Below are 21641 nucleotides of genomic sequence, written 5' to 3'. Positions count from 1 at the left end.
ATTCCGGCACAGTTTTGAAAAGACCCCCCGGAACCCCGACTCGTACCCGGCCAGACCTAGCGGGTAAGGGGTACCGCCCCCGTGACTTCCCCGAGGACCCCGGAGGCAGGTGCGTCCGCCCTTTTCCGCCTCCGACTTGTAGCCACTTCCTAACTGCCTGTTTATCTCCACCCTCATCCTCGTCGCCAGTCCCTCCCTTATCTCTTGAAGCGATTAACCCAGCGAGAGCAGGAGACAGGGAGAGAGAGCAGACTCGGTTCGGAAAACAGGAATGTCGGAGCGGCCGAGCTTTCCCTAGGCCGGCTGTCCGGCACCGCCGGAGGCAGCTCCAAGGGAGCAGGACCCCGCAGCAAGCGACGGGGGCCTTGTAGCCAGAGCTCGACGCGCTGATTGGTCGGCCGGCCGCGGTCGGGAAGAACCCGGATGTGACTGGGTCGTCGTGTTGGCAGTCGGGGCTCTGAGGTGTGGGCGTTCTGGGGGCGCTGGCAGCCGAGGCGGATGGCGCGGGGTTGGGCCGGCTTCTCTGAGGAGGAGCTGAGGCGACTGAAGCAAACTAAAGGTAACGGGACATTCCTGCAGAGGTTTCATCCTTGGGTCTCTAGAGGGGAAGGGGCGGGGCTGCAGCTTTTGAGGGGGTAGGGGGCGGGAAAGAGGGTAATGTGTTGGTGTTTGGGGAAGGAGCTCTAACGGGAGGAGGGGATTGAGGGGTTCCAGAGGTGGGAGCCACAGCGGGAGGGGCGGGTCCAGGGGACTGGGATCTTGCAGGTAAGAAAGTTCAGGAATCCGCTTCAGGAATTTGACTTTTCCCGTGAAAGGGACGGGACTTGGGAGAGGAAGTGAGCCTACAGCCTCGGCGTCTCTTGTGGGAAGATTGCTGCCTTAAGTCCACGGCTGGAGGGTTGGGGTTGGGGTGAAAGAAGGGGGAGGGGCACACACCAGATTCGAATTGTGATGAATGTATGTATGTAAGTTGACAATGGTTGGGAACAAGGGAGTACAGGGATCTGAATAAACGCAAAACGACGATGCTTTTCTTAATACATCTGGAGTCTTGCATTCACTTCTGGTTGCCAGATGACTTTTGAAATTGTAACTCTTGAGAGTCAGAAAACCAAGACTTTTTGAAAGGTTAGATGTGAAATTATACCTGTTGACTGTTGTAAGCTACAATGTGCCTCCCCCGCTGGCTTTGTAGGGTAGTTATTGGACGGACTTGTACTATTTTGTTTTCTCTTAATGAAGGAATTAAGTTTACTGTTATTTGGTGAGAAACCCTTGGTGATATAAACTATGAATGTAATGTCATGAAATTCTATACGGTGATCCTGGTATTGCACACTCCTTCTGTGAGTTTACATCCCTCTTAGTACCATAATTTATATACTTTGGAAGAAAATTCAGTAAGCCCTGGCATGGTTTTTGTTAGAGTTTGTGATCAAATTGGATGTTGTTCAGGTAAGTCTGCATCTTTAGCATAGATGTAAAAATAAGGCTAACAAGTGGAAAAGGAAGTAAAGTAGGAATACAGGACCAATGTAGATTATACAGATGGAGGAAGTTTTGACTGGTCCAGAGGCCTTTAAAAACTATATCATAAAAGTTATACTGCGGTGTGTAATTAACTATCAAACTTAATCTCAGTTTTTTGCTCTATGTTTTGAACATCCATTCCTATATTCGTATGTACAGAGTACAAGTATTCCTGTTTCAGGTCTGACCCAAAGTTAGAGGTATCAGCTTCTGTATTTTACATACTAAAGCTACATACATGCTACATACATAGTACATACTATGTAAGTACATCTACATACTAAGATGAACAAGGCATCATCCTTGTATTCAGAGAACTGATAGTCTACTGAGGAGACAAGCTGTAATATAATGTGATAATAGATAGTTTACAAGAGGGGCGCCTGGGTGGCGCAGTCGGTTAAGCGTCCGACTTCAGCCAGGTCACGATCTTGCGGTCCATGAGTTCGAGCCCCGCGTCGGGCTCTGGGCTGATGGCTCAGAGCCTGGAGCCTGTTTCCGATTCTGTGTCTCCCTCTCTCTCTGCCCCTCGCCCGTTCATGCTCTGTCTCTCTCTGTCCCAAAAATAAATAAACGTTGAAAAAAAAATTAAAAAAAAAATAGTTTACAAGAGCTTGTTAACAGAGCTAGCAGGAACTTGACTCTGCTGGGGGTTGGGCAGAACTTGAGAACATTTCACAGACATTATGTGTTAGTAGAGGTGAGTTTGCCAAGGGAAAGAAGACTTAATATAGACTAAATTGTAACAATAGATTCATTATGTGGAAGTACATTTCTAAATATCTTTACAATTTGGGAGAGAGAGGGGCTGGAAAGACCTTAGCTTCAAGGCCTATAATTTCGTAGTGAGATGTTGAAGCATAGACACCAACCCCTAGTCTATGACCACCATGAGTAAGAGAACACATGTTAGCATCTTTGTACTCTCATAACCAGACACAGTGATTGGCATATAGATCTCCTAGCTCTGCCTCTAAATCTTTTTTGCCTTGGATTTCTCACGTGTGAAAGTAGAGGAGTTGGATTTTTCATTTTTAAGACTCCTTCCAGCTGTTCTCCAACCTTAAAAATAGAATTAATCCATGAAGGTAGAGTTGGTTGCCAGCAAAAATAAGGATGACCATACTCTAGAGAAACCCCATGTGCACATTGGGAAAAATCAAGAATGTTCTTTGCATTCTTATTTATAATACTGAAAAGCTGGGAACAAACCAAGTGTTCATTAATAAAAGTGGATAAATAGGGGTGCCTGGGTGGCCCAGTTGGTTAAGTGTCCAACTTTGGCTCAGGTCATGATCTTACGGTTTGTGAGTTCAAGCTCCTGTGGGGCTCTGTGCTGACAGCTCGGAGCCTGGAGACTACTTGTGATTCTGTGTCTCCCCCTCCCCTGTTCATGCTCTCTTTCTCTCAAAAATAAATACACGTTAAAAAAAATTTTTTTAAGTGGATAAATTGTGATACAGCCATTCAGTGGGCCAGTATAGAGCTAGTGGGAATATATGAACTATACCCACATACATTAACATGTATAAATTTCATAAATATAACGTGTGAAAAGAACAAGTTACAAAAATACATACAACCTGATATCATTTGTAGAAGGTCAAAATCGTACAAAGCAGGTATATTCTTCTGGGAATATAGGAAATCAAAATACCCAGTACTAGAAAGGGGGAATATGATCAGGAAGGGGCAAATACGTAGGAAATTTTAAAAATATTGGTAATAATGAAATCAAGTTGAGACAAGTTATGCTACAGTTAACAAATAGCCCTAAGATATCAATTATTTAAAATAATAAAGATTTATTTTTCTTTATAGCTTCATGTCTAACATAGACTGGCAGGTGACTCTTCCACATAGTCACTCGTCATTGTGTTTTCATGTTGTCATATGGGAGTGCACCATGGCATGAGGAGAAAAAAGTTGAGACTCGAGCATTGGCAATTAAATGCTTCCATCAGTCAATGATAGATGTCATTCATACTTACATTTCATTTAATAAAAGCAAGTAATATGGTTTGGAGGGCAATAAATACAATTATCTTGAGTGTTCCAAAAGAGGATAACATGCCTATCTTTAAATAGCAGTTGTGTCTACTCTAGCCATGTTTTATTTTTTTTAATGTGACTGTTTTTTTTAATAATCCATACAGGTTGGATGTGTGTCTGTAGCAAATACATGCATTTGATGTGTGATTTATAATAAAAAATAAATTTATTTCATAATAAAAAAATTGGAAATAGAAAAACAGTGCAACTACAATGCTGTCAATGTCTAAAGAAAATATTCATGAGTTCTTTATTTATTCTTGATACTAGTTCTTTTCCAGGTATATTATGAATATGTTCTCCGATAAATATCTTCTCCCAGCTTGTAACTTGTCTTTTAACTTTAATCTTATGATGAACAAAGTATTTAATTTTAATATGGTCAAATTTGTACACATGTTCTGTGTCTTCACTTAGTACCCTACCATGAGGTAGTAGTACCCTTCCATAAGATGTTAGTCCTTATATTCAATTAAGCATTTTTAAGAATCATTTTTGTTATAAGCTATATAGATTCAAAACACTGTATAAAGCAATGTGTTTCTAATAAGAGTTTTAAAATGTTGATTTGACATTTGAATCCTTAATCCATTTGGAGAATGTTTTGTTTGTTTTTATATGGTGTGAAGTATGGATCTGATTTTACCTTTTCCATATAGCTGGGTTTTTTTTTTCAAGTCGATTTATTGAATGATTCCACCTTTTGCTGTTGATAGGCCATGCTATCTTAGTCATATACCAGTGCTTCATACACGTATGAACCTGTTTCTGGGTTCTTTTGTTCTATTCCATTGGTCAGTTTCTCTATTATGCACCAATACCACACTATTTTAAAGCTTTATAATATTCCTATGGTCTCTATTCTGTTCCATTGGTCTATTTGTCTATTCTTTCACTAATGCCCACGGTCTTGATTACTGTAGTTTTATAGCCAAGTAATGCCAGTTCTCCAGTTTTGTTCTTTAATATTGTGTTAGCTATTCTGAGTCTTTGGCCTCTCCATATAAACTTTAGGATCATTGTGTCAGTATTTGCAAAATAAGACAGGATTGAATCTTCTTTTCATGAATATAGACTATCTCCCCATTTATTTCTTTGATTTCATTATCAGAGTTTGTGGTTTTCTTCACAGATCTTGTACTTTCTTTTCTTAGATTCATTCCTAAGTATTACTTTTTTTTTTTTTTTAGTGCTAATGCAAATAGTATCATGTTTTTAATTTTAAACTCCACTTGTTCATTACTGGTACATAGGAAAACAGTTGACTTTTGTATATTAATCTTGAATTCTGCAACCTTGCTATAATGGCTTATTAGTTCCAGGAGTTTTTCTATTTATTGTTTCAGGCCTGATTTGTTTACTGTTTTGTTTATTATTTTATTGTAGCATTTTTAATCTCCTGTGCAGTTTCTGTGAAAAGCAAAAGAATAATTCAACTAGTGAGTGTAACCAGGAAGTAAGCTCAATGGCATTTTCTTATGGTGTACATAAAGATCAGTAGTCAAGAATAAGTTCCTGTCTCAAGATAGAGGAGGTTACTTTGTGTTCCTGGCTAAAGTCAACAGTAATAACATTTTACTTGCGATGGCACATCTATGTTTTAAAATATTTTACCTGTCTCATTTAATCCTTACAGTAACTTCATGAGTTAAGTAGAGCAGGTGAATTTTCAACCCATTTGACAGTTGGAAAAACTGGGTTATGGAATAATTAATTGACTTGTCTACGATTATTGAGCTGAACAAAAGCTGTGCCAGAACTGTGACTCCAGAGCTTTTAATTCTCCTTTGGGAGATTTAAATAATAGGCTTATGTTGCTTCATGGATCAATATGCAGAATTTTTAAAGCCCTATTTGAGTTAATTAATAAGAACTTACACAATTTCACTTCCCAGGCATTTTATAAACAATACCATTTACAGTTCTTATTAAATATAATATGAATGTGAGTCAAATTCTCCAGTACTCTGCCTTACAAGGTTAACACTGGTTGGACAAACCAAGAAGTATAATAGGGGTATTATTTATTTTATAGTGCTTTTGTAAAAAAAAATTCTCCCTGTTTTCTCTTCCTCTATTGGTTTGTTCAGGCTGCTGTTAAAATTAGCTTGCATACATTGACTCATGGCTAGCTAACTTTGGGGAAGACAACCTTGCACTGCTTTGGAAGATGAAAGCTAACATTTGAGGGTTAACTGGCATTCTTAGAAATAAGAGACTTCGTTCAGTTACACTTTATGTATAATATCTACCTATGTATCAAACTGGTTAAGATCTGTTATTTAAGAAGAGTGCAGCCCATTTGTAACCGCAACCACCATTTTATTTCAGGAGAGCAAATAGAATCATAAGTCAAATTTAAGACCTATTAGAGAATTCATTTGTCTACTTTGCTTGGTCAGATTAGTTAATTGTTTAGTCAGTTATCAATTCAAGTTGAAAAAGAAACCTTGCTTTTTATTCTGAGGCTTAACTCAACAGACAAATGGACTTCTTTTAAGCTCAATTTTGAGTTGGGATAATTTTTGTTAAATATTAAGAGTATGATTATAGAAGAACTGTCAAAAATACTACAGGAAAATGGCTGTTTTTCCCTGGGTTTTTATGGTAGAGAAGGGGGAGAAACCCTGTGGAATTATTATTAATGTTAATGCTTTATTTTCTTAGAGAAATTCTAATTATTTGTTGCTCACACAAAGGAATTCTCCTCTTTTTCACATAGATCCATTTGAACCACAGCGGCGTCTCCCTGTGAAGAAAAGTCGACAACAACTTCAGCGAGAAAAAGCCCTTCAAGAGCAAAGCCAAAAACTTGGACTTCAAGATGGATCAAGCTCAGTACCTCCAGAGCAGCTGCTTTCTGCACCCAAACCAAGATTTAATACTCAAAAACCACACTCTTCTTCCCCTGTTCCTCCTAATCCTCTTACACTCACTTCTCCTGTTGGTGATGGAAAACCACAGGGGATTGAAGGTCAACCAAGGGAACCGGGACTTGAGAATTCCCATGATAGTCACAAAAACACTGAGGTCCTACCTCCAAAGCCAGATTGCAAAATGGAAAAAAAGAAAGTGGAATTGTTAGTAAGTCTATATATCCCTGAGATTTTTTTCCATTTTACCTTTTTTTTTTCCCCTCCACTGGGCTTTGAAGAAATACAGTTTTAACGTTTTCTCTTTCATATTCTAACCTAGAAACATCATGAATAAACTATTGAAGAATAGCTACCACCTAAATATGTTGTAAGCCAGTCAGTGTTGGGCATTTTATATGTTTTATGCCATGTAGTCTTCATAGCAGCCTTATAATACACGTTCATTATTTTCACTTGACAGATGAGATTTCTTGGACTCAGAAAAGATGCTTTATTCCCAAAGCAAATACATAGCTTAATAAATGGCGGAGTTGAGGTTCACATACAAATCTTTCTGGATCCAAAGTGTCTGCCCTTGACCCTCACTAGAAGCAGTTCTTACATGCATAGTGCTCCCCCTCATCCCAAATCGAACCCCTTCTTCAGCTTCACTCCATCTCCACTGGCCTGGAAAAGGTTGTTTATGAAAAGATAGGAAGGGATGGTCAAAGAAGAGTGTGTAGGAAATTGAGAGGACTGATAAAACAATTCAGCTACATCATTAGATTTCTTTTTATTCTTTATTTAATGTGTTTATATTAGAAACCACCTCCAGAATTTAGTTTAGAAACAGTTTTGTGGAAATTGCTGTTCTATGTATGACTTATGAATTCTTCTCAGAATTTTTATCCTATACCTTTTGTTTTGATATCCACTCGTATTTGTTTCCTCCTGATTTATCAGGTTGCCATTTGTTTCTGTTTTCCATTTTCTGAGTCTTTCTATTTCGATGTAACTTACGATTTCTCTGATCCAGGTTCTGTACTATAAGTTTAAAGTGTTTCCTGGCCCACCAGGGGTTTACAACCGAGAAATCATTTTTACAGGAGATCTAAAGCCATGTAAATTATGAGAGCAACATTGAACAAGTGCATTTTTTAAAAAAGTTTTTAATGTTTATTTATTTTTTGAGAGAGAGAGATAGTGTGAGCAGGGGAGAGGCAGAGACAGAGGGAGACACAGAATCCGAAGCAGGCTCAGGCTGTGAGCTGTCAGCACAGAGCCCGACTTGGGGCTCGAAACCACAAGCTGTGAGATCATGACCTGAGCCTAAGTCAGACGCTTAACTGACTGAGCCACCCAGGCGCCCCAAACAAGTGCATGTATTTAAATGTCTTTAAGTGTAGTTTACCAGCAAAGGCCTGAGATAAGTAGGGGAGGGTGGGTTTAAATTGAGTTGGATAATTTAGATTGAACGTTGTTGGGAAAATAATTTTTTTTTTAGATGCTTGGGAAAATTTTCATAGACATGTAATCTCAGGAACTGTCATTGGAAAGGAGAAATTGGAGGTTGCAAGAAGGGGAAAGGAAAGCTGTATCCTAGAGAATGCTCAGAGATGACATCTCCCTTCTCTGGAAGAGGCAAGAGCTAAGCCAGAGAGTAGTAGAGAATTAGGGAAATGAAGAAGGATGTGGAAGCTGAGAATTCCTACCTACCGAGTTCCCCCATGCAGTAGAATATCACCCAGGCCTCTGGAGGGGAGATGCCCTTACCAAAACAATGGTTAGAGAAAACCCACATGTCAGGATTGCAGCCCATTTGGGGGAGGGTGCTGGCTGGGCTGGACTACTGCAGTAGTCAAAATGAGAGAGGACCAGTGCCTGTACCAAGATGGAGACTCTAGGAAGGGAAAGAAAATGATAAATTTGGAAGTGGTTAGTAGGTCTGGGAATAGAGATTTTTGACACAGTGGCCATAAGAAATGACAATAATAGGAATAAATAGCTTTGTCGTTACTTTGAGTTGACATCAAGTTCTTAAATTTCTGGGAAATTTTAATATACTTCTTTCAGAATTGGACAGATTGGAGTCCAGTATTCAAGTCTTAGCTCATAGTGTTTCACTCTGTTTAAAAATGTCTCAGAATGGAAAGAAGTGAGCAAATTGAAAAAAAAAATGAAATAAACATTGGTTATTGTCTTAAGGGTGTTAAATGGTAGAGACTTTCATTATAGAAAACTCTAAAAGATATGACATTAGCTACATGCCAATTAATTTTCTCCGTTTTGCATATAATACATAATTAACTTACACAACTTTCTTTGTACTCCTAATAAATGCCACAGTACTCTGGCTTCCAGTTTGTGGCTTCCTAGATTATATACATATAATGGATTTCAAAGGGCCAATTTATGTAAGACTTCTTGACTTCAAATGATAATCTTTGTTCCTATTAGAACAAAATAATGGGTTGCAGATGGGTTCCTTTTAAGAGGGCTTTTGAAGGAAAATATACATAATGTGGTTGATTAAATTTTATACATAGAGGCCTGAGACTGGTAAGGTGTGGCATGGGGTTTCAGAAACTCATTTTTATACTCTGCTCCCTAGGCAAGAAAAATCTCGTTGGGAAGTCCTCCAAGAAGAACAACGGCTTATGGAAGAGAAAAATAAACGTAAGAAAGCTCTTTTGGCTAAAGCTATTGCAGAAAGGTGAGGCATCTGAACTAGGAGAGGTTGTTTGTAACCTGCAGTCAGTTCTGTCATGTTTTATGTTTATTTTCCCTTGTCTGTTCTGATAAGTTGATATTTTCTCTACAACATTCTTTTAAAAAAATTTTTTAAAGTGGGTTCTACGCCCAGTGTGGTACTTGAGCTCACAACCCGGAGGTCGGGAGTCACATGCTCTACCGACTGAGCCAGCCAGGTGCCCCTCTACAGCATTACTTTTAAGGCTTACTAAAATAATTCTCCTTTATAAATGATACAGAAATTCCAGTGTTAATTCATTAAGGAGGACTTTGTAAGCATAGATTATACCAAATTTATTTGGTATAAATAAATTACATTCTAAGGGAGCAATGAATAGCCATCAGTGTAAGTGCATTAGCAACAAATGCAGGTTTTAATTTTGACGTGGGGAGGCCTTAATCCTGTGACATGTAGAAGAATAAGACTATTCCACATAAATGACTTCCACTCCAGAAGTTTTAATTGTGTTTTCTGTGGACATTTTTCTTAAAGAATTTACCCTGCCCCCACTGATACACGGTATAATTTAACCTTTCATCGATGACTCGGGGTCACCATTGTGAGTACTCTGCCATACTGTGTGCAATTTGATTTTTCTGTCCCTCCTGGCGTCAGTTTGTCAGCAGTTCCTTTTCCTTCACTGCATCATGATGGCCTCCAGCAGCAATGTTCCCGTTTGAGCCGCTTTCCACCCCTCACCCACTCTTTCTGCCCTTTTAGTTTGTGCTTTCCAGTGTGCTATCGCCTTAGGAACCCACCCAAACTTAGTCAGTGAAGCAATGATTGAGAATAGTGAGAATTAAATGCAAGCAAGTTTTCTTGGCATTTTCTTCTTAGATCTCCAGAAAAGCCTGGCAAAACTATTATGTATTGAAACTGCCGTGTGTATCGGGGAGGGGAAGGGACAAGGATAGAGAGAAAGGCAGGTAGGTAGAAGAGTAATGGAGAATTTTATCTGTCAAAAGGATATATGTATTTGAAAATGATTTCTCCCCCCTCCAGCTGGTCCCACTTGATTTGCATGAAACAGGAAATGTGCAACTTACTGAACTTAGGTTTCAAGAAAAAACCATGATTATTCAAAGTGAAAAGTGATTTTTGAAAATCACTTCAGTAGTCTTCAGTTTAGAAGTGGTTGGAGAGGCTGTTCACTAGGGATTTTACAAAAGGATTTATAGGCTCAGCACTTGTTCTTGATGTGCTTTTGGTTTAAGACGAAATAGTGATACAGGCTGAAATGTGAGAAAACACAACATGGTTAGATTAGTGATAAATGCACCAGTGAAGTCCTTGAAGTAAAAGAATCATACTGTTAATTCTGTGGGCAGAAAACAAGGGGAAATGCATAATGGAGTAAAAATCAGGAGAATATAAGTTGCAAGATAGTGGTTTTCTGTGGGAGTTTTATTCTCCTGTGAAAATGGGTGTGAAATTCTGAAGTGAGTGAAATCAGATTAAAGGCTTTTGTATCTGTGTATTCTGTTCTTCAGTGTGTACTGTGTTTGGGGTGCTGAGAGGACTGAGGTTAGATGCGCTTTTAAGCTGTAGTCTTGCCTAAAACACAGGAATCAAAGCAATAAAAGTTTGGGGGAATGAGTCCTAAGAAGGTTCAGACCGAATAGACATGAAGAAATGGTGTTTAACGTAAGGGTCCATTCTTTCTGTCCACTAAGTGTTGGACAAATGAAAGTGGCCTGAGCAAGAATTTAAGGCTAGAAATTTGGAAAGTTTTTTTAGATGTTCTGTGTAAAGAGAATATAGATAACGTTCTTTTAGTGCTTATTCTCATCCTCGTGGAATGAATATAGACCTATAAGTGAACTATTGGTATTTTGAAAAATCTTACTCTTTCCTTTGTGTATGAAAATGTATGATAATGTTATATGTTAATCCATTTGGAGAATGTTTTGTTTGTTTTTATATGGTGTGAAGTATGGATCTGATATATACCTGATTTTACCTTTTCCATATAGAACAGAGTTTGTGGTTTTCTTCACAGATCTTGTAGTTTCTTTCCTTAGATTCATTCCTAAGTATTACTTTTTTTTTTTTTTTAGTGCTAATGCAAATAGTATCATGTTTTTAATTTTAAACTCCACTTGTTCATTACTGGTACATAGGAAAACAGAAAGCTTAGAATAAGGGAAAATAGCACAAATGCAGTCTTAGAGATATACCAAAATTTTACCAGTGTTTATTATATTTCGATTTGTGTTTTTTTTCTGATTTTTAAAAATTATACATTATAATCCTATCGTATATATAGTATCATATATATAGTTGGTTGCTTTTTTCACTTCTCTTGCGTATGGATATGTGATTTTAAAATGTTTTTATTTTTCTATTCATTTTTCTAGATCTAAAAGAACTCAAGCAGAGACCCTGAAACTAAAGCGGATCCAAAAGGAGTTACAGGCTTTAGATGACATGGTGTCAGCTGACATTGGGATCCTCAGGAACCGGATTGATCAAGCCAGCCTTGAGTATTCATACGCTCGGTGAGTTGAGAGAACTCTGAATCAGGAGTGAAATTTCAGAAGTATTTACTGCTGGCTGGGCCAAGGGCTTTCATGTGTGTCATCACTTAAGCCTCCTAACGGTCCCATCAGGCCATCAGGTGCTCTGTTTATTCCTGTTTTGTACTAAATCCAGTGCCTCTTCCTTCACTCTGGCCTACTCTTGTTCTTATTCCTGTTAGCTCATTTCTTGCATTATTTATTTACGTTTTAGTCTTTTTTGCTAAACCATCAATCATCTGTATACTGCTTGGGACTCTAAGAGTCTTAATGACTTGCCCCCAAATTCTGCTATTTTAACACCAAGTCTGTACTCTTTCTGTTAAGAAATTTTGATGATCTGAGATGGTCCTTAGAGATGAGCCTAGTTCTCATGTCAATTTTCACCAAAGAAAGAAGATCCAGCTTTTTTTTTAAAAAAGGCTACAAGTATTTTAAAGAAAATACCACTCTGTCTTGAAAGCTTGAAGTTTTTCCTTTTTTTTTTCTTTTCGATTGTATTCTGCCTATAATAGTTTGCTATCATGTGTTTCCTTGGTTTCAATCATTGGCATTTTAGAGAAAAAAAATCATCATGGAGTATTTTTAAAATGCATGAACACATGTAAAGAATTACATGAACCTCGCAAGCAGATAAAAGGGCAAAAAATTAAGTCCAATTTCAGGGTTTTCAGTCCTTCCCGCGTTGCTTTAATCATCCCGGTTTGTCTTTTCTCACAAGGGAATGCTGTGTTAATGACTCAGTTTTGCATCTTTCTCTGTAACACTAGAAATCCATCCGAATGCCTCATTAGTCCAGGGTAAACCACAGCAGCAGAATGTTTATAGAACAGTTTAATAAAGCGGAAATGCTTGATTGTGTTTTCAATTCACCGTTTATTAAGAAAGAGGTTTGTGGTGTCCTTGTGATTTTTGTAATTGTTGTTTGACCACATGCTATTAGACTTAATGGACTGCCTTTATTAATTAACTGCTTAAATTAATGCCATCAGTAGCTGATAACTGGAAGTTCCTATTTCTATTAATAAGGACATTAAGGAGGTAACCGAGATTTTATTAAGATTAAACTCAGCCTAGTTTTTAGCATATGTTATTCTCTGTAACTTAAGTTTACCAGAGGAACATTCCTAGGCCTTTGTAGACCTTAATGTGAATAATTCAGATTATTCTAGATACCTCAACCGAAAATCATTTGATTATGTTTTAATTCTGTCCTGAAGGAGACTGGAGAAGGATACATTTGTATATTGAACATTATATAAGAAATGTCATAGTTTTATTCTTCAGAGAACCACAAAGAAAGTGGGTTTACTGGTTAAAAAAGAAAACATCCAATCATATAAAATGTGCTTAATGAAACTTTAGTTTCTGTAGGAAAAAAATTTGACATAAATTTTTATATTTCTTAAACTAAAGATGGCAATTTCTCATGGTACTGATATTGGCATAGTTGTATGTGAATATCCATATTTGATGTGTGAGGCTATTTTTAAAATCCTAAACTCTTGAGGTAAGTCACAGAGAAGCCATAGACAGTTGTGACTGGGACCGGCATCGTACCTTGTTCGTGCATAAGATTAAGATGTTTTCTAAATTTACATCTGCGGTTATTGAGAGATTAGAGATTGGTGATAACAGTATTGTGATTTAGATTTCTACTGGTAGCCAGTCCCCACGACAGTCCATCTCTGTGGGAGATTTCCTTGACTTTTTTTTTTTTTTAATAAAAATGATATTGTAGTTTTATAGTACCTGGTACAGTGCTGTGTCCACAAAAGGTTCTTGGATACAGAATAGGCCAGAATTTGCTTTAAAATCGGCTTCCAGAGAACAGCATTAGGGTAGACCCCTCCAAGGAGACCAGAGCTTCTGGGAGCCAAACTGAGAGTTATTGTCACTATTCATATCTGTGACTTCAAGGATGCTGTATGCTGCATAGACCAGCTTGTAAAACAAGAGTGGATGTGTGTAGAGCATCTCTTTGACCCCTAGTGTACCAGGAAGAACTAGGAGCACTGTTTGCCATCTGTGTTTAATAGACACTCCTGTTAACATAGACACATACACGCTCATACACATATGCACGCATATACATAAATGTATGCAGTCATTTTATGTCTAATTTACAAAAGTAAAAATAATGATTGTGGAAAACAACTTTACTAAAAAGTTTAATAAGAATATAAGCATAGCAGTCCTCTTTTTTTCAAGTAATGTTTGGCCCCCAACATTAAAAGTTGAAAGAACAGTTACATCCTTTCACAACATAAGATGCTACAGGTACTTGTAAAATACTGTGTGATCAAGTTTGTTCTGTTGAAATTATTAACTCTATGAGAGTAACCTTGCCTTTTTGTCCTTAGATACATATTTTTCATTCATTGGTTCTGAGTTTGAGAAAATTCACGTAGGATGTGTTTTCTGAAGTCTCATACTCTTGAGATTTCACGCACATGATCAGTTTCACTATCTAGAACCTAGGTTGTCTGTTTCTGCCTTGTATTGTTTCCTAGGGTTGACATAACAAGTTACTACAAACTGTGTGGCTTAAAACAACAGAAATGCATTCTCTTACATTTCTGGAAGCTGGAGGTTTGAAATCCAGGGTGTTGGCAGCGTCAGTCTTCCTTCAGAGACTTGAGGGAAGAATCCATTCCTTGCCTCTTCCAGCTTCTGGTGGCTGTAGGCACTCCTTGGCTTGTGGCTGCACCACTACCTTCTGTGCCTCCGTAGTCACATTGCTTCCTCCCCTTCTCTCAAAACTTCCTCTGCCTCTTTTTGTTTTAATATTTATTCATTTTTGAGAGAGAGAGAGAGAGGGACAGAGCGTGAGTGAGGGAGGGGTAGAGGGGGGAGGACACCGAATCTGAAGCAGGCTCCAGGCTCTGAGCTGTCAGCACAGAGCCCGATGCAGGATTCGAACCCACAGACTGTGAGATCATGACTGGAGCTGAAGTTGGATGCTTCACCAGGTGCCCCCCTCTGCCTCTTTCTTAAAAGGACACATGTGACTATATTTAGGGTCCCACTGGATAATTCAGAATAAACTCTTTTCAAAATCTTTAACTTAATCACACCTTTTGCCCTGTAAGATAATATTCACAGGTTCTGGGGATTAGGAGGTGAATATCTCTGGGTGGTAATTTTTTAGCCTACCACAACATTCGTCTTTTGCTTTGTCTAATAGCTGCAAAATATCTTCATCTGTCAACTTTATTTTGCCACTGTGGCTAGAAAAGCTAATTCTGAACTGTGTTCAATGAAAGCTGAGAACAGATTACAAATATCGTGTTTCTAGTCCTTTTTTATACCTTTTTAAAAGGTGACATAGGGGCCACCAAGGTGGCTCAGCTAAGCATCTGACTTAGGCTCAGGTCATGATCTCACAGTTCTTGCATGGTTCGAGCCCTACGTCTGGCTTTGTGCTGACAGCTTGGAGCCTGGAACCTGCTTCGGATTCTGCCTGTGTCTCTGTCCTCTCTCTCTCTCAAAAACAAACATTAAAAAAAAAGTTAAAGATGATGTAATACTTTGGATAACACAGTAAGGCAGCTAAACAGTGATTTATTTTACTGTAAACAGTGATGATTTATTTCACTGTGGCATCATCTTTTAGGTTATTCCATCATTCTCTGTTTTCTTATTAATCTTTTTTCTGTAGAAATGAGAATAATTGATGAGTAATGAAGAAATAATGCCAGGGTGATAAAATGGCAAAATGTTTCAAGATACAGGAAAAATGCTATCTCAACAATCCCGTAATGTATCTCAGATTTATAAGAGGGTACAATGGGCACATACAGTAATTGCAAAATGTAGTTTTAGTCTGTCCTTTAAAATACTAGTAGTTTTTCTGTTTGTTCTCTGGAAGACTTCTAAGAAAGGATAAAAACCTTTATGTGTTGATACTTACAAAGAGGTAGAACTCAGAAAAGGAACCGAAAACTAAAAGTAGATTGGTGGAACCTAAGGGAATGCCGAGGGTTAATCATTGAATTCTTAAAAAATTTCAGGATCCCCAAACCAAGAGACAGTTTCTAGAATTCTTTAAATAACATTCATTAAATCACTCAGTGTCCGTTTAAAATAACAAAGTAATTCTGTGAATACATTTCCAGTTCAATTTGTCTTCCTGTGTTATGTATAATGCTCTTATTATTCTGTCCCAAAACATGTCATCATATTCTGATTTGGTATTATCCACCTGACCCTCAGGCTCATAGAGCAGTTTGTGAAATTAATCAATATTTTAAACATAAATCACTCTGTACAAAATATATATGCATGTTTCTGGCCAGAAGAACTTTAAATAAATAAACAAAATGCAAAATCTTCAGTGATTTATCCGGGGTGAAAGATCGATGGAAACCTAGGGACCTATTTGCGAATTTTAATTTCAATTCAGCATTCATGAGCCCGGTCAGTAAATCTTTACTAACTGACTTTGGCTGGCTGAGGGAGACCACAGGCCACAGAAAGGAGGTTTGAGTCGGGGTAGGGGACAAGGTATTCATATACCTGTAGAGAATGTTGTCAGAGCTCTTAAGCTTGATGGAAGAACATTCTTAAATAGGATATGTTATAAAGTATGGAAAGCAGGGATTCACATGTCCAGCAGAGCTCCTTTAGAATAATTCTTTTAACATAGAGGGTAATTGAAAAACAGCTAGTTTTGTCATTCTTATATTTACTAGATGATAGTAAAAAAAATGAAATATGATAAATGACCATGATGTAAATAAGAGTTTTCAAGTATAAACACGAGGTCCTTGAACTTTGCCTAATTTTAATTTTAGATACAGTACATGTTTCTAATGGTACACGAACAATGCATTTCAATTCTGGTGCTCTGAAGACGTTCTGTTTCTTGAGTGCCTACCAGGCACTGGCCCTTGTTTATACTGTTTAATCCTTAATACTCCTATGAAGTGTCCTATACTACACTCCTGTTAGTATCACCATTGTACAAATAAGCCAAAATTCAGTTGAATATACTGTCAAGGGTCACCATACTGGAATTTTCAGACATTGCGCACATACTCTCCAGCCTCTTCCTTCGGAACCTATCTGTGTTTTGTATTCCGGAAGCTGACCCTGGGGCATACCTGATTAGAACAAAGATGGGCTGCCAACTCCAGAACATTTAATCCATAGACTAAATAGGGTTTCGTGGCATGGCTGGACACTAAGAACTCTGTTTAAACTGATAACTAGCCAAGGTAAGCCAAGCCAAGTCCTCCTCCTGGAAGTGGAGCTCTGAGAAATTGGAGTGAATTTGATGTGGAGCCACAGCTGGTGGCCATATTGGGTTGTGTGATTGGAAAGCCAAAATGAGAGAATTAAAGAGGATAGCTTTTGATTCTGATGACATGCCTGGGAGATTGCCTCGTGTATCCTACAATAAAACCCACTTTTCACCTGAGCTAGCTTGACTGGGTGTCTGTCCTTTACATCCAAAAAAGGCCTTGACCAGAACAGGTACATACATAGTAAATGGCAAAGGCAGGTTTTGAACCCTGGGTTTTCTCAAATCAAAGCCTTTCAGTTTTTTCATCACATTTCAAGACAGAATCTTGCGTCAGGAGCTATACCTGTTTTTGTGTTGCTGTAAGTGTAGTACCAGAAGTTACTTCTCTCTTTGAGTTGATGTGGGCAATCATAACAGCAAGGCAGCAAGGCTTTGACAACTGTTAGTGGCTTTTATAATTCATTGATAAATGTGGGCCAATCTCTTTTCCTGATGAAACAAAACAAACAATTTGTGTGGAAAAGGCCAAAGACCGTGAACCAATGTATGATAATTTTTCTTTTTGTGTCAAGCTAATACAAAATAAGAGAGATCACAGAGAGAGAGTGAACAGGGGAGGGCCAGAGAGAGAGGGAGGGAGAGAGAACCCCAAGCAGGTTCCACACTGTCAGCGCAGAGCCCAACGTGGAGCTCAAACTCACAAACCCTGAGACTGTGACCTGAGCTGAAATCAAGAGTCGGCCACTAACTGACTGAGCCACCCACACGCCCCAGAATTACCTTACTTCTAAGACAGGCATTGCGTATCTGCAGAGTTTTTATGTAAATAGATAAAATACCCTAATCAAAGTCTAACAGTCTGTTGTTGCAAAGTGGAGACAGAACAACTTAACGCAGGGATTCTCAACTGGGAGCAGTTTTGCCCCTTGGGAGACATTTGGTAACATCTGGAAACATTCTTGGCTATTACAAGTAGTGGGTGCTACCAGCAGCTTGTGGGAGAAAGCCAGCGATGCTGCTCTGCATCCTACAATGTACAGGACAGCTCCCCCGCGACAGAGAGTGATATGGTCCAAGGGGTCAGTGCCAGGACTGACAAACCTTTCCTAAACCCGGCCTGAAGTTTTTCTGTTCTTACTCGATGCTTGCTTCTTGCCTCACCTAGTATCATTTACATTCGCCTTGGACCCACTGTCCATATCCTTCTCCACCAAAATATTTCTTCCTTTTCTAACCCATTAATCAAGAGGTACAGATTTTCTGCTTTTCACTTCTCTTACTGCTTTACCTCTCCTACATTTTAACCAGCTGTGTGCTGGAGACAGGCTGCACCGGTTCACCAGGGCCAATGTCATGTATCTCTTCCCAGTTCTGCATTCAGCTGCGCCACATGGGCAGCCTGAAATTGGCCCTGGTGGTGGTGGTGTTTGTGCAACAGAAATCAACAAACACTGTCCCATCAGGGCTCTCACTGGAGCCCCACTGGAGCTAGTTTGCACTGAGTTAACCTTCAAGCACAGCTTCGGAAAGAGGACATGAGTGCAGAAGAACGTGCTTACGTTGGGAGGGTCCAAGTGTGGATGTTGTGGAAGTTTCAGCAGCGACAGCCTGGCTTGTCTAACGTGTAGGACAAGTGTTCACAAAGTATCACTATCCATATCTTCATTACGTCTTTCCAATTCTGGAGCTTAATTATTGTTTCTAGAACCTCCTTTGAATATCTTCTTTAGTGGAAAACCAATGGACCAATCTGTGTACCTGTCCCCACAGGAAGCGCTTTGACAGGGCGGAAGCAGAGTACGTGACGGCAAAGCTGGAGCTACAGCGCAAGACTGAGATCAAAGAGCAACTCACTGAACACCTCTGTACCATCATACAGCAAAATGAGCTCCGCAAGGCCAAGAAGTTGGAGGAGTTGATGCAACAACTGGACGTACAAGCTGATGAGGAGACCCTGGAGCTTGAGGTGGAGGTGGAGAGATTGCTGCGTGAACAAGAAGCCGAAGCAGGGAGACAGATGGTTCATCTGGAGAGGCCACCTCAGCCTTCTGGGGAGAGTGTGACTTTAGGATTTGCCAAAGAGAACAGAAATCATCGAGACCCAGCCGCTTCTCAAAAGGTAGATGAACGGTGTGAAAATTCCAGTAGCAATCCCCTTCTGAATGCAGACCAAAGTCAAGAAGTTAAAATTACTGTAAAGGACATTTCAGCCGCTCTGACCACATGAAGTGCCAGAGTTTGTACCTTGCGGCTGGTAAACGTCTGTTGTGGATTATGCCGTGAACTCTGATAAAACGGTGTTACCGTGGTTAGTTTCAGTAGAACATGTTTGACATTCTGAACCCCCTCGCATTATGATTATTTGATATATAGGCACACGTTCACCTTGATCCAGGGCCAGGTCCTCCTGGTGCACTCTTAATACCAGGTGGAAACAAACCACCTAAACAGACGGAAGAGGCACTACAACGATTGAGAGTGTGTTGCACCAGGTAAATCTGGAAGAGTAAGATGGAAAGTGATACTCGACACCTAATCAGACTCCTGTGACTTTTCCTAGGAGAGGTGTTGATGATGAGATACCTGTTTTATGTAGTCCATAAAGACATAAAAATTAGCATGTGAAAGAGACAGAAGGGGAAAAAACTAACAGAAGTAGCATATTGAATTGTCTATTGAATCGTAGTCGAGCTGCAAAACCCAACTCGGAAGCTGCAATTTAACAAAAGGAACCAGACAGCTTCAGTAACATTTTCGTCTTCAGTTCGCCTGTTAAATGGCTTTAACTTACAACCTGAGTTTTGATCAGTTGCTACACACACACACACACACACACACAAATATACCATTAGCATGCGTAATTTTACTGTTAATGTATTGTCTTTTCTTTAATCAGCACATTGATTAAATTTAGACAATGAAAACGTTTCTGTAGTGAGGCTAAAATAATACAGAAAATCTATTACTACTTTTGATTATCAAAAAAAATTGATATATTTTCTTTCTAAAGTTGTCTGTAAATATGTGTTATATACGTTGGATATTAATTATCCTGTCATAAAGCATTTAAATTGTCCAAATGGTGATTTTAATAGTCCGTTAATTACTATCACTTCACTAATACTTGACCCCCACATTGTGCTATATGTGAATATATAAATACTGTTGTTTTGTCACAAAATCTGTGAATTTCACAGTAAATTATGATCTATTTATCAGAAATTCCAAAAGTGCAAATACTAAAGTCTTGAAAAAAAACCTATTATAAAAGAGAATAAAGACAAATGTAATATTGTATTTATAATACTGTCGAAAAAGTTGGGGACATCCTATTTTTAAATGAATTTGAGGTTATTCATGTGGATGAGCTGTGTATTTTTATGTTCTGTAATTTGGGTTGAAATTATAGCCTTCCAGTGCTGACTTCTCCGAACAGAAGCATTTACATAGATAGTTGTGTTTTTATTTATGAATGACATTCATAAAAACTAAAAACATCATTGTCCAATACTCTTATTTTTCTAAGGAATAAACAAGTCTGATACACCCATAACATGGTCTTCTGTTTACTCTTCAAAATGTTCAAGGCTGCCTGGGTGGCTCAGTCAGTTAAGCGTCTGGCTTTAGCTCAAGTCATGATCTCGCAGTCCATGAGTTCAAGACCCACATCTGGCTCTGTGCTGACAGCTCGGAGCCCGGAGCCTGCTTCAGATTCTGTGTCTCCCTGTCTCTCTGCCCCTACCCCACTCATGCTCTCTCTCTCAAAAATGAATAAACGTTAAAAAAAAATTTTTTTTTAATGTTTCCAACAATTTAGTATGTATACTGAAGTGTTACATGGCGGTCATGTATTCCGTATCTCCATGTGGTAGATACAGCCATCTACTTTTATATAAGCCTCTGTTAAGGACAGTTCATCATTAATGAGGTTCTGTAACATTCGCTTCATACAGGTAGCCGCAATCTAATTCTCTGTCAAAGTATTTATAAGGTATACAGAAAAAGGAAAACCATGAAATAAATGAATTCGAAGGGACCTCACAGGTCATCTGATTTAATTCTCTCGCTTTACGGAAGAGGAATTTGAGAGCCTGAGATTTCACTTACGGCATGTTGGCCAACTGGCTTCTCTTAACTCAAGTGCTAGTAACGTTGCCATTCTAAAACTCTTGGTGTATCTCTTATATGCATCAGGCCATAAAGTTCACTGCATCCCTCCACTTGAAAATTTTCCTTAATAACCCATTCAGGGATTGTGTTCGTGCTTGCGAAATGCTTTCAAATGTGTCTGTAAAAGGTCCGCTGATACCATTATTTTAAAAAAGTTGCCTTGCTCGGCTTTCCCAGGGTGGTATCCGAGTGCTCAGGTGATGATATAAGTGACAAAGTTATATTGCATCAGTTTTGTACGAGGCAGCTGTATCCCATGTGTGAGAGGAGTTTGAGCAAGAGAAGTGGGGGCTCACTGGTATGAGGACCATATGCACCGGCTTTAGTAGGATAGCCCTGATATCTTTTAAAATCATAAAACACATTCAAAAGACTTTTGATATATGGATTCACAAATCCACAAATAATTGTTACTTTCTGCGAAGGAAATTATTGGTTCAAAATTACAGCCCTGAGTTTATTGGAGCGCTCTGTCTAGCTGTCCCTCCCTGGTCAAACTCTTCTTCTCTTGCTCCTAC

General features: G+C 38.8%; 1 protein-coding gene across 2 annotated transcripts; it reads left to right on the top strand.

Annotated features, from left to right (window-relative positions):
* Nucleotides 1–431: 431 nt before the first annotated feature.
* GORAB (golgin, RAB6 interacting) lies at nucleotides 432–20506 on the top strand. Of its 2 annotated transcripts, XM_047077006.1 has the most exons (5): nucleotides 432–559; nucleotides 6305–6662; nucleotides 9049–9150; nucleotides 11547–11687; nucleotides 18724–20506. In XM_047077006.1, the coding sequence occupies exons 1-5, from the start codon at nucleotides 499–501 to the stop codon at nucleotides 19178–19180; spliced, it is 1119 nt and encodes a 372-aa protein (XP_046932962.1). In that variant the 5' UTR covers nucleotides 432–498; the 3' UTR covers nucleotides 19181–20506. The 2 variants fall into 2 exon arrangements, with proteins under 2 accessions (XP_046932962.1, XP_046932963.1); XM_047077007.1 differs by lacking the exon at nucleotides 432–559 and having other exon boundaries at nucleotides 6584–6666.
* Nucleotides 20507–21641: the final 1135 nt, after the last annotated feature.

The sequence above is a fragment of the Lynx rufus genome, unplaced genomic scaffold (genome assembly GCF_022079265.1).
Source record: "Lynx rufus isolate CCGP_SWC_20201006 ecotype Redwood Valley unplaced genomic scaffold, mLynRuf1.p SCAF_15, whole genome shotgun sequence".
In the NCBI taxonomy this organism is placed as follows: Eukaryota; Metazoa; Chordata; class Mammalia; order Carnivora; family Felidae; genus Lynx; species Lynx rufus.
This window is presented reverse-complemented; position numbering and strand designations above follow the sequence as displayed.